Below are 17,861 nucleotides of genomic sequence, written 5' to 3'. Positions count from 1 at the left end.
TTGGTTACTCGCAGCTAGTGGGAGAACTGGATTGCCCCTGAGCTACTACGTACTCGGTCACTGAAGCCATGATAAGTAAAACTAGTCAACCTCAACTCTGACGTCTTCAGTATGTAGATCTGTAATTATTTAGTTGCGTAAGAACATCGCTGCCACTTGCAGAAATAGAATCTTTTGAGCAGACTGCAGTGTAATCTACGTCAATAATTTATCGATGGCTTATGAATGGATTTTTTGCTGCTTGGAGCTTCAGTGAATCTGCAGAAGATATGAAATGATTAGTCCTGTTCAAGTGTTCTCTTCCTGAGTATCAAGAAAATAATCTTCTAGAAAATTAGTTTATTGTCAATAAAGAGAATGAAAATCTTCATAAAGTCAAATGACAAAAAGAGGAGGTGTTTTTTGGTGTATGAGAGTTGTTCTCTGTAAGGTTGAGAGAGTTAAAACAGCCTATGAATATGATTATGATGCCTTTTCATGAAAATAGCGAATGTAGGAAATTTTCTTCTTTAGCTTTTAAATAAAAGGGTTTGTGCCCTTGAATTAGCCATATGAAGTCTTAGTTCTCTATGTGATACCTTTTCTTACAAGTTGAGATCACTTGTTTTCCATTTATCTAGGCATTAACATATATTCTAAAGCAGTTTAGCTTTGTAGTAAATGTCATGTCTCACCACTGTCAACAGAATACTAACTGCTGTAGAAATTCTATTTGTTATCTGATAATCTTACTATTATTTTAGAAGATACTACACTACCTTACTCTGTTTTTCCTAATGTTACATTTCCTTTCAAAGAATTTACCAATGGTATTGTGTCTTCCTGCCAAAGTTACTGTGTTTGTTCTAGTGACTGATGATTGGAAAGTGTGATAGAGGGTTCATTTCAAAAATCTACTACATATTGTGATGTGCTTTTTCTGGTTCCCTAATAAATTACAGTAATCTGATGGTCTTTTCTTCCAAGAATTAAATGAGTTTACATATGTTATCCTTTTCAAAATAAACGTAATTTTGCTGTGATCTTTAACAATCAAATTAACGGAGAGGTTTGGGGTAGGAAAATAAGCTTATGGTGTCCCTACAAGCAATACTTCCTACAAACTGTCCATTAATCTTTAGATGTTAATTTTCTTTCCCTCTTTTTTCACCACATGTAAACAGTATAAAATCTAATTACCTGTTTCCCCTATTGAGATAATTTAAAACTACCCTTTCAGCTTTATTGACTCCAGATTTTTGAAATTCTGATGAAAAAGGTTGTTTCAGAAGGAATAACTTCCTTCACCCAAGACACAGATGATCACCTGATACTGTAGAATTAGAGTGTACTTGTTCTCAGAATTGCATTTGGTTATTTTCTCTTGAAAGAATATAGGACCATGTAAAAAAAAAATTTAAATGCTAGTATAGCTCTGCAGGTCTGCTTTTAACAGTGAACAACCAGGAGAAGCTGGTTTTGTAGTGGACTGTTGTTGAAGCAAGTGCTCTGGAACTGCACTGGTTTGTTAGAGAGGAATCCATTGAACACACTGAGGATGTGTGTGTGTTGTGCGTTTGTATGTTGGCAGCCACAAAAAAAAAAGGCTATGTAGTTTTTCCTGATGATTTTGAATCATGAATGCATATGTCTAGAATATTTTCTTTTAATGTGGTACACAGTAGCCATATAGTGTGTGCTTTATTCTTTACGCAATTCAGGTTTGGAAATACATAATAAGACGACGTATTTTTAGTGCACCCTCAGCAAGTTTACCGATGATACCAAGCTGTTTGGCGAGGTAGACACACTGGAGGGGAGGGATGCCATCCAGAGGGACCTGGACAGGCTGGAGAGGTGGGCCCAAGCCAACCTCATGCAGTTCAACAAGGCCAAGTGCAAGGTCTTACATCTGGGTCGGGGCAATCCCAAGCACAAATACAGGCTCGGCGGGGAATGGCTGGAGAGCAGCCCTGAGGAGAAGGACCTGGGTGTGCTGATTGATGAGAAGCTCAACATGAGCTGGCAGTGTGCAATCGCAGCCCAGAAGGCCAACTGTATTCTAGGCTGCATCAAAAGAAGTGTGGCCAGCAGGTCAAAGGAGGCGATTCTGCTCCTCTACTCCACTCTCGTGAGACCCCACCTGCAGTACTGCATCCAGCTCTGGAATCCCCAACATAATAAGGACACGGACCTGCTGGAGCGTGTCCAGAGGAGAGCAACGAGGATGATGCGAGGGCTGGAGCACCTCTCCTATGAGGAGAGGCTGAAAGAGTTGGGGCTGTTCAGTCAGGAGAAGACAAGGCTCCAGGGACACCTTATTGCAGCCTTCCAGTACCTAAAAGGGGCCTCCAGGAGAGCTGGGGAAGGACTTTTTACTAGGGCATGTAGCGATAGGACAAGGGGGAATGGTTTTAAACTAGAAGAGGGCAGGTTCAGATTAAACATTAGGAAGAAATTTTTCACTTTGAGGGTGGTAAGGCACTGGAACAGGTTGCCCAGAGAGGTTGTTGAGGCCCCATCCCTGGAGGTGTTCAAGGCCAGGCTGGACGTGGCCTTGGGCAGCCTGGTCTAGTGGGAGGTGTCCCTGCCTATGTCAGGGGGGTTGGAACTCGATGATCTTCAAGGTCCTTTCCAACCTAAACCATTCTACAATTCTATGATTTTTGTTGTGAAGCACTGAATGTATTGGCTAGCATATAATAGGTGTCTTGATGCTTTTTTACTTTTCTTGTTGTATTTTCCCCTTTTCTTAAATACATTTTCAATCAATACAGAGTTGCATTGCTAAGCTTCCAATAGTTCATGGAAGCTAATGGTCTCTGTTTCCAGTGCTAGCTTTTCACAAGCTGTCAGACTACTCTGCTATTGTCATATTCCAGGTGTTAGAGAGCACCTTCATTTATCTTTTTGTAGCAATTTTATTCAGTGTGAATATCATGCTGCGTGGCTGTTAAGGAGAAATAGCTTAGGTTGGAAGACCCCGTTATTTCATTTTCCTCTAAAGTTGAAGTAACAGTTTCTCGCTGTTTACTCAGTGAAATTTATTCTTATACACAGTAAGGGAAGCTGTAGGGTGTCGTGTTTCTTCATTTATGGATTTTATAGTTAGGGTGAGTGAGTTTCTTATGTTGTGAGAACAAATTAGGTGAAAACATTGCATCTCCTTTGGATAGATGGATCACGTAGAAGTAATTCTGTAATTTGATTTAAGCATACAACCTGAATTAAACATACAATTCCCTTTGGCCTTTGTTCTGCCACCCACAGTCATACTGACTAATGAGTACCTTTATACTCCAAATAATTTCTTGGATTTTAAACAAATATATGTCCTGCTGAGTAGCTATAATGGCCTAGCAGAAGAAAAGCAGGGATTTAATTATCAGTGCATAGAGATAAGTCAAAAAGGCTTTACAGTATCATTTTAACAGAGAAATGAGACAGCCGGTTGGCTTTTCAGATATTTCAGAGTTCCCTAAACATAGTGGTCAGATTGTGCAACGCAATGACTGTATGATAGGTTGGCTAAAGAAATTAATTTGTAGATGTCAAAGTCATGGAGATTCTTTCTTTGTGTTAACATCGCCTGCTCTTCATCAGGATAATCCATGAGTGGATTAGCTGAGCAATTAACAGCTTCAAATGGACCTTGTCCTAATTATTTTTCAAATACTCTTAAAACTAGGTCACAGCACATAGGTACATTCATGTCTCATCGAAATGTAATTGAGACGATATATAGATCGATGTACATAGGTATTTAGATAGATAGGTATCTCACAAAAATGAAAACCAACAATTCTTAGAGCATATATTTTGTGTCTCTGCTTTTTGCTTTCGACTACCATAAAGTTTCGCTTGGAGAATAAGAGGAAGGCCAAACCTGAATTTGGTTTAAGGTTGTTACCACGAGCACCACCCTTAAAACACAAGGTTACCTTCCATAGATCTTCTCTTAGCCTTTCAGCCTCTGTGTAAGTACATACAAAAGCCAGGACAGTATTCTTCAGTATTTGTCAAGATGGAGTAATTCCTGGGGATATGGATGTTTGCAGTGTTAACTAAGGTCCTGACACTGTGTCCTGTGTTTGGGCATAGGCCTCCTTGGGGGCTCAAGTCTTAAAATAAAGCATTGGAATACCTTTTCCTTTTCTTAAGTTAGATAACAATGAGTAAATTATAAAATGGATAAAGTTCTGTTTTGGTGGTTCCATTTCAGTGTTCTGGGGAGAAGTGTCGAAACATATAGTGAGTATTTGCAGATGTGTCATATAGACAGCATTAACATTTTTAATGAAGAATTTCACACATTGATTTAATTTCTCTAAAGAAGCATCTTTCAGCCAGATAGTCCTCCAGATGAACTAACACAAATTTCAGGAGAAGAGGAACATCGTTCTCCTTTGTTCCTTAATTTTTCCTCCTAGCTAATTTCAGCTTCTGTCTCACCACAGCATATGCAGAATGCTTTGAGATTTACTTTCTTCCCATCTTTGCCACCCATCCTGCTCTGTTGCAAGGTCTATCAATAGATGTATTCCGCTCTTCCAAACAACTCCAGATTTTCATTTGAAAAGAGCCTGGAAGAAATTTTCTGTCTCAAATGAATGGAATAAGCAATGCTGCACTCATTGGATTTGTGTAGGGGAGAGTTCTATTCTAAACAATAAAATAGTTATCAGGTGCAGTTCCTCTCCTCTCTTTTGGAATAATTTTTTCAATTCAATTATTTAATAGAATTTGGGTAAATCTTTAAAATTGACAGGGACAGAATGAACTGGACAGTCTCTGTGGTTGATGGAAAGTTCTGCCAGATCTCATAGTTCTTCCCCAGAAAGAAGGCATTGCTGTCAAAGAAATAGTAACTGTCACAGACTAGTATGTTCAAGTAAGTCTATAGATCTCAGAAAAAGCTGCCTTTAGGGTAAACAATGCACCACTAACAAAAAATAAATAAAAAGACAGTGATGTGAGCTAATAAAAAAAAATCAAAAGGATTCTCAGAAGTCCTACTATGATTTGATTGATATAGTCAGAAGAGTTGCTGAGTTTAAGTAGCAGATTTTTTTTTTTTTTTTAGAGATTGTTTGTGAGGATGGCTTCCTTGATAAAAATAAAAATACGTTCTTAGGAAAGACATTACCGAGCTTTTCATATTTTTCTTTTGCAATCAGGAGAAGACAAATCAGTTCAGTTGAGTAGGATGACAGTATGTCAGACAGTTTTTCTCACTCGCTTCTACATTCCCACAGTCTTGCTTCTTTGTGTCGGAACTATTTTCATCTTGGGTGCCAAATGTGATGAAATTAGGAGGTTTTGATATTCATGTCTTTGTTAGAGCCTAGTTAATATTAAGATGCTAATATTAATAAGTGAATGTGAATTACAGTTTTTAGTTCCTTTCCTGTGGGAGTGAAATTCTACAGTCTAATGTTTTGAGCGCCAGACATATTTTACATTTAGGAAAATCTGCATACCGTATTGTTCAGAAATATTTCAGACTTAGGATACTTTTATTTTTATTATTCTGTATTTCAGTGTCTTTACATTTATATAATTCATTCCAAAGTAGAAATTTAAGAAGAAAAAAACCCTAAGGAGGCAGATTATTTTTAGCCATTCTTTACTGTGTTTGGGTCATGTTAGGTTTCTGAAGAACAGAAATGAATGACACCTAATTGCATAGCTTCTGATCCTGAAAGGAAACCCTTGCAAAATCATTCTTATATACATGGCTGAATGTAATAGCCTAAGCAAGTACAGGGGTTTTGCATTCACTTATGTCATCAAGCCAATAGAATTAATATCTGGCTGTATATTTAGCTTCTATAATACATTGTAAATCCCCTGAAATATTTCCTTAAAATATTAGAGCTGAATAGCAACAAAGTAGAAGAAAGGAGAGAACCACAGATAAAATAAAAAAAAAAAAATAATTAGAAACTGGATTTAGTGTTTATTTCCCCCAGAGATAAGATCAATTCTGTCTTCCCTGAAGACTGAGATCATCCTAAGGATTTCTGTGGGCTGCTGGTGCTAGTAAGCACAAGTTAGTATTTTGTATCAGGTGGTTGTGAATAATCTCTGCAGAGCCAGAGGATTAACTAGCTCACCAAAAGTAAAACGCACTATTTTGTTACAGTAAAACACCGTCTGACATTTGTTTCTTTTCTTCCGTTGCCACTTTTGCCCATCCATGCCAATTTCTTCCTTTCCTGCCACTCTCTGCTCACTTTATTTTTTCCATGCATTGACTGCTAAGTGCAAATTTATGATCTGTAAAGCATCCTGTAATGCTTCACCTTCCTTTACCTTATTCCTGTTCTATGCCTTCCTTAGATCCTCCTGGTTTTTTCCTTTCTGTTACTTAAAAGAGATTACAGTTCAGGTTTGACAAATCCTTCCTCTTTTCTCCTTGGATTAATTCCTTAAAATATTTTTTCTATGAATAATTTCTGACTAATTAGTAACATGTGACTGTGCCTGCGTACACTCTAGGGTTTGGTTTACATATGTAAAATTCTTCTACATCTGTGAGTGTATAGTATTGAACCAGAAATGGTAACTGCTGATGGAGGGTAGGCTGATACAGACAATCTGAGAATTTAGTCCCTAAATAGTCTGTGTTCAAGAAATAATGGTTGTTGGTTTGTTGTTATTTTTGCATCCATTATTGATTTCTCTGCCCAATGTAGAAATGAGCAGACAAGTAGGATGACAATAGAAGCTTTATTTTTCTGTCCGTGGTAGGATTTCTAAGGTAATAGTTTAATGCTACTGCTTATTTTGGTGGTTAAAAAAATTATGTGTTGCATTTAAATACAATATCAATATTACTCTTTTGGGGACTCTTGCTGCTTGTGAGAGGCCTCGGTTGATGGGGTGAAATGAAGTGGAGGTGATCCCACCTTTGTAACCTTTCCCATCTGGGATTACATTTCAGATGAAGTAGCCTAGTATTAAGAATTTCTGTTCCTGACCTATGCTTTATTCCTGTGCATGGGAAACACTGGGATAAATCAATCATGAGTTTAAAGCTAAACAAGAAATTATTAGTTGTTAGGGACAGAAATCCTGCTGACGGCAGTTTCAAATAAAGGAAATTTGCATGTTATGCTGTCAGTTTAAAAGTGCAATTGGAAGCTGGCCATTTAATAGTTTGCTGCAAACAGTACTGTGTTTGATTTCCTGTACCCATGGAGCTTATCAGAATATTGTTGTTTTTTTACAAGGTGTTACAAAAATTAAAGATAGAGCTGAGGTGGATGTTTGGAACAGTGAGTTAGCTTAGCTTAAGCAAACAGTTTTGTTGTGTGGCATGGCTGTGAAAGGTAAGAGATTTTTGTTGCATCAAATCTCGCATGCAGCGCAGAGGTTACCAACCTTACCTATCAACCAGCGGGTGGATCTCAAACACCATAGGTCAGGCTCTCCTCATGGGTTCTGACACGTGAATAGTCCCTCATTCTGTTGATGCAGACTAATACAAATTTTGAAATACAGGAGGAAAGGGATTGCATAGCCTGCTTGCCCTAAGATTAAGTTGGATATCCAGTTGCCCATGAAACTGTGGGATTCACGGGGATCTTCTGTCATCACCCACCTCTTGATTATTCCTTAGCTCATTGATCCCCCTGAACCCCCAAGGTCAGTGAGGTTGGTTTTACAGATCTTGACAAAGGTTTTGACAAGTATTGTATAGAATCAGGAGAGGCTTGGTGTAGGTTATGGACATAATTTATATAGGTAATTTCAGTGTGGCGATGTCTGTTGCTGGACCTTTCTGAATTGCAATGGTTTTTTATGTATCTGTACATTCAGCGGTGGTTGAAATCGATGAAAATAGCAAAGATTAAGGAATATTCTCATTACAGATTTTAATTAATGCTATTTTACATTTGAAGGAAAAAGTAATTTGAGCAATTCAAACAGGAATACAGTTTCAAAAAGAAATGCTACACTATTAAAACCTCTGTCCCATTTAAAAGCTGACACAGTCCATGATATAAAATGTAGCAAGTGCTAGTAAAAATTATTCCATCTGGTATGGTTTAGACAGAACTAAAAGCAGTTGATTTTTAGAATTCCACAGGAGTATTTTTAGTCTTTTTTCTTTTTTTTTTCTTTTGGTGATAGATGTAGAAGAGCAACTAAAACGTTAATGATTTGACTATGAAACTGCAAATTCCTGTTTGGGTTTTTTTGGGGGAGATTCCACTGTTTGTTGTGACAGTTTAAACACGCTTAACTAGAAATAGTAGTAACAGTAGTAATGTGCCTATATGCAAAAGATACAGATTCACTTTTCGGTGTTTTGGTTTCCAGGGTTTTATGAGAAATTGAGAACTACCTTAAAAGCCCTGGCAGAGACATGGATACTAACCTTTGACAACTAAGCTGGCACTGCATTGTTCTTGGTTCAAGTTCTTCAAGAATTCCAAAAACACACATACACACACACACACCCCAACACACACCCTGAAAAGAAAAAAAAAAAAAGATATTTTTTCCTCTTAGAAAAAAAAGAGCCTTCAGTTTTTCATTTATTCATTTGGCATTTTATTGCAACTAAAATTCTTGTGTATTTTAGTTAATACTGTCTATTTTTCCACATTTCAGGGATACCACTGTACAAAGCCTTACTCTACAACCTTCTGTTAAAGATGGTCTTATTATATATGAAGATTCACCACTGGTCAGTAGTAATATTTGGATTGCATATTTGGAAATGTTTTTCATTAAAAACAAGTAGTTAAACATGCTGGCTTTTCAAATAAGAAGATTCTTTGTGATTTGATTACTGTCATGGCATAGTCAGTGAGTGTGGTAACATTTCATTAACTTTTACTTTGGTCACATTTGTCACATTTGCTGTGCCAAATGCTGAGTCAGATGATAGTCTTGAGAGCCTGCATGCACAAAATAAGTATGGAAAATAATTTAGTATTAACCTGACACATTCTAACTGGTAGAGTGGTATTTTCCTCCTCCTCTTATGTAGCATCTCCCACTTACCTGCTAAACTGGACTTCAAGCAGCTCTTGCAGCCATTCTTTATTTCTTTCAGTTTCATGTTGACAGATGCAAATGGCTTTTGCACTTCTCTGTCAGCACTCCACCTCATCTCAGTTTAGCTCCTCACTCCCTTCCTAGCACAGCCCTTTTCATCCCTATCCTGAAGAAAGAGAAACACACATCTTTCTTGTCGTACTCACTTCATCTTCTTTCTGCTTGGTTCAGTCATAGCTTATCCCTGTTCTGGGTACCTTTCTTATCTCAATGCCACCAAGATGTCACTACTACTGACTGAGAAATCAGTAATGCAGTTTCTTGCAGTATTTTTGGGGAGTTGTGATGTTTTGATTCTTTTATCTTCTAGGTAAAAGCAGTGAAGTTTGGACATATTTTGGTAATTGATGAGGCAGACAAAGCACCAACAAATGTTACCTGTATCTTAAAAACTTTAGTAGAAAGTGGGGAAATGGTTTTGTCAGACGGAAGGCGAATTGTTGCCAGTAAGTAGATAGAAAGCTTTTTCATAATTTACAGTAAAATGTAACATGTTGAGTTACTAAGTAGAGACCCAAAAGAGTCCAAATGGGAAAAGTACTTGATGCTAAAGGGTTAACAGTTACTACTATTTACAGTAGTTTTCTTTACTGCGTTTTCAGTATCCACAAAGGTTTTCTTAGTTAGCATTCTCACGAATTTTGCTGAAAAATTAAAAAAAACCACACCACCAAACCACAGAAAAAAAACAACAAACTGTAAGTCTCTGCTTCTCATTTTCTCATTCACCACAAGAAACAAGGATCTAGTTGACCAAATTATGATCTTGGTTATGCCCATCTGGACAGTCGGGGTATAATTTGATCAAATCTAGAATTGAGATATATTTAAGGTTGAATTGTTAAGGGTTTCATCTAATCAAATATTGCATATGCTTATATTATTTAAATATGACCTGCAGTATGGAAGTATTTTGTAATTTAATAGAATTTAATTCATATGAATTGCAGGAACTAAATATTTTTCATTATTTTTCAAAGACAGACCATGTTTGAAATGCCCTCTTAATGTTTATAGACACTGTAATGAGTTTGGTTTTAACAATATTGGGAACAATGTTTGAGCAATCATTCAGCACTGGCATGGCACAACACTTAATTTTTCTTGTCATTATAAACTGTAGAGGGGAATTTTTTAAAATATCTTGCTAGCCAGTCTCAATTATTACTGTAGTTTTTTTAGAGGAGGTAAAAGGATTACCAAACTCCCTGTGCCACTGGAAACATGCTGCAAGGGAAAAAAAGGGGGCCACTTTATTCATTTTGGGGGAACGGAGTCTTCACATGTGTGAAATCATGTGTCTCTGGCTTCTCACATATTTTTGTAATAGTCAGGAGGAATTTCAGTCCTTTGTTTCCAGATCAGATAATGTCAGACCTACATAAAAAGAAATGCTATTCATCATTTGCCTCAGCATTTTGGTGAAATTAAATATAAACAGGATGGGTAGTCCCCACCCCAAAAACAGTGGATGCATTTTTATTTTTTCAGATTAAACACTTGGGTTAAATTTTCATGAAACAAATTATGAAACTTTAAAATGAGACCTAGAACACTCATAGTTGAATGACATGCTAAGAAGCTATTGAGCCTTTATTTGTAACTGTTCTTCTAATTCTAAGAAGAACATAATTAGATTAGAAGAAGAATTCTTCTAATTCTAAGAATTCTTCTAATCTAATTATGTTCGTTTAATTCATTCATAATGCAAAGCTTAAATATGCAATTAATAAATTTTATTTCTTTTCCAGATCAAGCTCATGTAGAGGGGAGAGAAAATGTAATAGTTATTCATCCTGATTTTAGAATGATAGTTCTAGCAAATAGACCTGGATTTCCTTTCTTGGGTAATGACTTTTTTGGCACATTAGGTAAGTGATTCATATTAAATGGTGATCTTTAATATAATTGGTTAATAGAATGACTGTCTTTATTCATTAGATATCGTGTAGAGAAGGGGTCCTTATGCATATTGATACTTTGTTTCACATAAGACACTCAGGGTGAGATTCAGCTTGAAGACTAAGATGTAAGTATATATATCTTAATAAAAGTGCCTGAACTTGCCCTGAAGTGAACAGCTATACGTGGTCATCCGTGTTGCAACTAATTTGCTTTATGGGACTTGGACAAACACAACAGGCAGACAAGGTTACAAGCAATCTTTGTTAATGAGCATATATTGTATACAAATATAGCAAAAACATGAGATGTAAGCAGCTGACATCAATGGTTAACGCAACTGCTCACCCTTCCTTTTTCCCCATATCAAACGAGCCACCAGCCAGGTGCAGTCCTCTTCAGTACAAGAGATGGGAGCGTGATGAATGGTTCTTTTCTCTCCTCTCAGCAGTGGAGGCTACTGTCTTTTTTTGTGTTAGCACTATGCTACCTGCTTCTTAATCCTCTTCAGCCTCTCCATGCCCATGGCTATGTGCGATAGGCCTTATTAAAATATATATATATTTGACAAGATATTGAATTTATCCTAGTTTCAGGTAAGGCTATCCAACCTTCACATCGAAGTTTTTCATATCAACAGCAGCCTTATTTCAGAAAGCTTCTGGTAGGTCCTAAAAATCCTGTGTATCAGCAAAGATTCCCCACAGCTTCATCTCAGAGCAAAAGCAAGAATTTATGTTGCATAAGGGCAAGTGATGAAGTCATTGGCTTGTATAGTCCAGTGTTAATCTAAATGGGCCTTTGGCAGCATTACACCAGGGCTATGAACTGAATAGCCCTCCAGACTCCACTGACTGCATTATCTATGTTAATTTAGCCATTTGTCTGCAGGCATCTTAATTTGTGTGGTTTTATCTGTTAGCTTTGGCCATAGTGCTTATTCTGCAAGAAATAATAACCTACTCATAAAAGCAGGTGCAAACCCAATTCCATGTTGCATGAAAGCTTTTTGTTTATCCGTTGTAGTTCCCAGTGAATGGGCATTCTGTGTCAGAGACTCATTGGCTCTGAATTTCACCCAACTTTGTTGCCCCAACATGTTTTTAGTATAGCCTATGTCTTTTTCATAACCTAATTTCCCTCCTTACGTGGACCCATTTAACAAAATTGCTCATCCCAGCATTATTGCTTTTGGCCCACATGGCAGAAATTTCATTGAGGTTTTGGAGTTCTTCACTGATTTTGTTTTTCCAGCATAGGGGCTCTTCTGCTTTTAATCCTTTTTCAGCAGGATCTGATCATGCTTCTGCAAAGTTTTGTACAACTGTTAAAGGACTCTTTACGAATTAACTCAACTTTATAGTTATATGATTGGGACCAATATAATTTGAATGTATGGAAAGAATATCTTGCCAAATTTCTTACCATACTTCAAACAGGCAGAGAGAAAAGATAAAACCAGTATTTCCTCTAGAACTCTCAGCTGGGTTTGCATTAGGGCATTCCTGCATATCAAGATTTCCCTGCATCCTGTGGTGTTTTGAAGGTGTTCGCAAATTGGTCCCATTCAACCGGTTATTCTTTCTGTAAACCTTTTTTCATTTCTTTTTTTCTGCGTTCATTTGACTTGTGTTTCTTCTTGAAGTTAATTTCTCCTTTGTGATCACTTTCATTAAAATGACAGGAGAGACCTCCATGTTTCTGGGAACCTTGATGTTCTGCATAGCGAGTTCATCCTTCACATTTTTCAAAGTAGTTTTTATCTTGTTTTAACAAGCAGGTACTCAGCATCCTCTTGAGCCATTGCTTTTCCATTTAAGGTGCTGTGTGAAACTTAAAGGGGCTGTTGTGATGCTATCTTTTTATAAATTACTTAACTGTATGCTTTTTTCTTTTTAGGGGACATTTTTAGTTGCCATGCTGTTGATAATCCCAAACCGCAGTCTGAACTGGCTATGCTTAGACAATATGGTCCTGATGTTCCAGAGCCCATTCTTCAGAAACTGGTGGCTGCTTTTGGAGAACTCAGGAGCTTAGCTGACCAAGGAATTATTAACTATCCCTATTCAACTAGAGAAGTTGTGAATATTGTAAAACATTTACAGGTACAGTATGTCAGATTTCATTAAAAACTTGAGTTCATTACTGCTAATTTTTTAATGCTTGAAGGTTTTAGAAAAAGTTGCCATTATTGTTCATGCATTTTTATTTAATTCTTGTGAAAAATTTTACATTTTGAAGTAATCGTCATATTCAGATGTTCAGATAGTCTGAGGCTAAGGATCACAGGTGTACAAAGGCAGATATTTGTTCTGTATGTTTATTTATAGATATAAAAGAAACCCTGACTACAGTATGCAATGTTCATACTAGCCTTCATTATAAAATTCTATATTCAGCATACAATACCACTAGGACAGTTCAACTGTTCACTTTATGCTGCTATAAAATTTTTGGTTTTAATCATTTCCTGGGGGAATACAAGTTCCTGCTGCATAACAGTAATACATCACTGGTGGAATTTTTCTAAGGAAAAGTTAGATGGATAACAACTTAGCAAACAGGTAAATAGGATCCATGATTGCCTCCTACACACATTTTAACTGAAAAATCGTGAATTCTGATTTAATGATTAATTTTTTTTAATATTACAGTACAGCCTAACTTCTATCTTTATAAATTGAAGGACCCTTTTGTTCAAAGTATTTGAAATATAAATTATCTTAATGCTCTTTGAAATAGCAGTGCTTTTATTTTGTTCTGTTTTCTAGTCATAAATTCGGTAATTTGTTAATTTATAGACTATTTTTTGAATTACTGAATCCTAGATTGAAACGGATTAGTGGAAATATCAATGTAATTATTACTTTGTGAGAAATTATATTCTAATTCTATTTGACCTACTGTTCGCATGTTTAACACTGCATAGTGTTAACAGGGTTGCATGATGGTTTTGTGTTTGTGCTCAGGAACATATTCACATACATTCATCTATATACACAAACTTTTAGACCCTGCAGCTTAGAATTACTACTTTTAACAATCTTGAGTTGATCCACATTTCTGGGAAGGATAGATTTTCACGCTCTGTGGTCTCTAGGGTGCAACAAGATCTTAAGAGAAAGTAAATTGGTGCTACCATGATATCAATAATATAAATAAAAAATAATTCTGTCTTTATAAATTTGTACTAAGAGTTAACAAAAATCCTCAGCTGAGGAATACATCCAAATAAACGTGTAAGCAGAGTATTTTATTAGGATCCAATACCAGTTGAAAGGTATTTGCTTAGCAAACTGATAGGAACGTGTACCATGTTGATAATATCACTGATATTTTTAAAGACAGAGTTACATTTGAAATGAAAGTGCAAAAAATTACAAACTTGAGGAACAGTTGTGCTGCTGAAAAACTGGTGGTTTAAGGGTTTTCGTTAAATGAACTCCTTCCTTACTCCAGTCTTACTCTGGCTGTTCCTACCTTCCATCCTAGCCTTCTTCCTTCATCTTCTGTCTCCAAGTAATCTGAAGTTTGTGCTCTCTTCTGTCACCAAATAGTGCAGAAACATATGGACTTAATTCTTTTTTTCTTCTTATCTTCTTCTAATTGAAGATTGGAAGAGCTGCATTGCTAATTGTTTTAAGAGCACTTACTCTCTGCTTATGTCTCCTTCACTTAACCAGCTTAGCATGGTCACTTCAACCTGGACTTCAGTGGGGAAGTTTGCTGTCTGCTAAGTTTTCAATTCTTTCAAAGTCAAGTGTAAATATCCAAATAAATCTCCAACATGCAGCTTTGATTTCTTCTGTAATATTTGTTTTCAAGATCCCCATCTCTTTGAAAGGATGCAACATTTTGTTTACTGTAACTTGTTTTTCAGTCTGAATAATAAAAAGGCTGGGAGTAGCCAAATGTAAACAATGAATATAAACATAATGGTTATTCCAAAGTAAGAAGCTTTTAGGTCTTCAGGTAGAGAAGAAAGAGGAAGGAGGGAAATGAGTCAAAATTGCTGGTCCTTAGGAAGGAAGGAGGGAAGTTAGTCATGTTGTTAAACAATTTCCCTTACAGCAGTTCCACAGCCCCACTCTCTTTGTACTATTGTGCTGATTTCTTTCACATAATTTTGGAATTCTTTGCTTCTGCAAAAAAGAGTTGGTTGTTTCAGAGAAAAAATTGCTGTTGATTACTGTTATCTGAGAGAGCATCTGAGCATCAGGGCTAGTCAGTAAAGAATGTTCTGATTACTGTGACATAAACATATTATTAGGCTAAACTCTGCAATCTGATTAATTGTGATCTTCAACATAAAAGATTGTGTCTACAGTGTAGTTATAAGAGCATATCCCCATAAAGATTATGCAAGTAGGGAACCCATAGCAATTTAGTTGTAGCTTAGACACTGCATTCAGAGCCAGGTTGCCTCTATATTAACTTTTTTGTTAAGGAAAGTAACACTTTTTGTGTTTTGGTGAATCTTGAGATACCAAACTGGTAGGACATGGACTTGCTGGAGCGTGTCCAAAGGAGGGCCACAAGGATGATGCAAGGGCTGGAGCACCTCTCCTATGAGGAAAGGCTGAAAGAGTTGGGGCTGTTCAGCCTGCAGAAGAGAAGGCTCCGGGGAGATCTTATTGCAGCCTGCCAGTACCTAAAGGGGGCCTACAGGAGAGCTGGGGAAAGACTTCATACTAGGACATGTAGCGATAGGACGAGGGGGAATGGCTTTAAACTGGAAGAGGGCAGGTTCAGATTAAACATTAGGAAGAAATTTTTCACTTTGAGGGTGGTAAGGCGCTGGAACAGGTTGCCCAGAGGAGTTGTTGAGGCCCCATCCCTGAAGGTGTTTAAGGCCACGCTGGATGTGGCTTTGGGCAACTTGGTCTAGTGGGAGGTGTCCCTGCCTATGGCAGGGGGGTTGGAACACGATGATCTTCAAGGTCCTTTCCAACCTAATCCATTCTATCAGGACCTAAAACTGCAGACACAGGGAAAGTTGTCCACTGTGGCTGTCTAACATGGTTGCTGCATCTATTTTTCCCCACAGATTGTATAGGGAATTAGGCCTTGCAGCTCTAGATTGCAGGTGAACATAGCTTCTTGTCTTACTCGCCTGCACTTTTCAGGTTGTGTCAAATGTCAGAAATATTGATGCTAATAGTGACTTACGGGCAAGGTGAGAAGCTCTGCTCTCGCTTCATTGGGTTGCCATATGCTGTCTGTAACTACCAGTGTATGCTATGACTGCTTCTCTGCAATCTCATACACTAGTTTTCACGAGACCTTTTGTGTGTTGTTTTACAGAGTCAAGATTCACCCCACGTCCCTTGTAGATGTTGATCAGGCAAGCCACATTAGTCAGATAAAATGGAAATAGCTTTTTTACTAACTCTATTAAGTTTGGGAAAGCTGAGATTTTTTCTGATAGGCCTTCTTTCTTGTTTGTATCTCAGACTGATTTCTAATAGTAGGCACTAGTATAACAGTTTTCAGGCAGTGAATGTCTAAGGTACCTTCTGGCCCTGGAGTCAGGGCCTGATCCTGATCATCAGGCTTTTAGGCCTTCCCAGTGAGCTTTTGTGTTAAGATAGCACTTTTTTCTGTTCAATCTAATCTTGAAAGGGGAAAGTAGACTTGTCACATCACAGTTGGTATCCCTTTCTCACCTTGCTGCCAAAGGCACATCAATAATAACCATTTACCCTTTTGGCCAACCACAGTGAATCTCAGTTACCAGTTTTCAAAGATAATTAGGTTTCTGCTGGTTTAATCAAAATCAGCGGCTCTGTGACAGAGAGGAACAGATTGAAATTAGCGTCTCTGTGAATGAAAAGGCAGGGGGAGAATCCAGCTGTTTTGCTTGGCAGTAGACAATGCCCACTAAAGACACGAGCACTGGTTAATCAATTAGTATGCCTGTCACTCAGGATGAACCATAGATGTGGTGCTTCTTGCCCTGCTGACAGGACAGTTGAGGAGACACAGAGAAAAGTGGCAGCGTTCGGTGAAAAGGCATCGGGCATACAGGGGTAAGCCAAGGGCACGGAGGAACGAGCAGGTAGGGAGAGATCTGTTAGTGTCGTGGGGGAGGGGTGGGCCCCTGGGATGGTGCTGGCAGGATGGGACATGTGCGGGCATCTGGAGGCACTGTAATATGTAGGGAAGTGAGTAGTAGCGAGAACACAAGGTAGAAGTCTTAAAGCAAAAATCTGGACTTATTACAGACTTGATACCGGATAATTTGTCACTTTGTTTTCAGGGTAGTGGTAGTAGTACAGTAGACCTCAATGTGTATAGCATATTTTGATTAAGATTCTGTATTTGTAGTAGGAAACTACTATTTTGCTGATAGCTTTTAAGAAGACTGTAGCAATACATGTACTCATGGAAAGTTAGATCCATAAAAATATGGATTTTTCACCAAGCTGAATTCTGTCACAACTCTGTATCAAATAAAGCATAATATATATATGTAAATATAAAATTGTTAAAAGCAAAACCTGTATTACTTAATATTTTAAGGAATAGCCAAGAATCTAAACTGAAAATACTCTAAGGTACACAGAGATACGTTACTTGTAAGGGGAAGAATCAGTGAATGAGAACCAGACAGACTGATGAGAGATCAATATTTTCTCCAGTAATCTGGTTTTAAAAATCAATAGAAACCAAATGATTTTTTTAAATGCTCAATTCAAACATTCAACTTTTTTTTTCTTTTCTTTTCTTTTTTTCTTCAAGTGAACTGTTATTGCCTTTCTTCAGTAAACAGTTGTCCGGGTTGTTAAAAGCGGTTGGATTTGTTCTGATTGAAACAAGAGAGTTGTGATTTTTTTAATAATTGAAGTAGAGGGTCTTTTCACAAGTGGCTTGTGTTCAAAACAGGTTTTATTGACGGCAGCAATCAG

The 17,861-nt window shown here is 37.4% G+C and overlaps 1 protein-coding gene across 1 annotated transcript in view; it reads left to right on the top strand.

Moving 5' to 3' along the window:
* Positions 1-17,861, top strand: part of VWA8 (von Willebrand factor A domain containing 8) — a gene marked incomplete at its 5' end in the record, with an annotated part of 200,290 nt that overhangs the window by 94,926 nt on the left and 87,503 nt on the right. Inside the window, 4 exons of the mRNA XM_082496817.1 lie at positions 8,602-8,677; positions 9,362-9,497; positions 10,803-10,922; positions 12,853-13,058. Coding sequence (XP_082352943.1) covers positions 8,602-8,677; positions 9,362-9,497; positions 10,803-10,922; positions 12,853-13,058 — 538 coding nt within the window. The remainder of the gene's footprint in view (positions 1-8,601; positions 8,678-9,361; positions 9,498-10,802; positions 10,923-12,852; positions 13,059-17,861) is intronic.

This window comes from Vanellus vanellus (assembly GCF_965231255.1).
Source record: "Vanellus vanellus genome assembly, chromosome: 1".
In the NCBI taxonomy this organism is placed as follows: domain Eukaryota; kingdom Metazoa; phylum Chordata; class Aves; order Charadriiformes; family Charadriidae; genus Vanellus; species Vanellus vanellus.
Note: the sequence above shows the minus strand (reverse complement) of the source record. Positions and strands in the feature narration are given on the sequence as shown.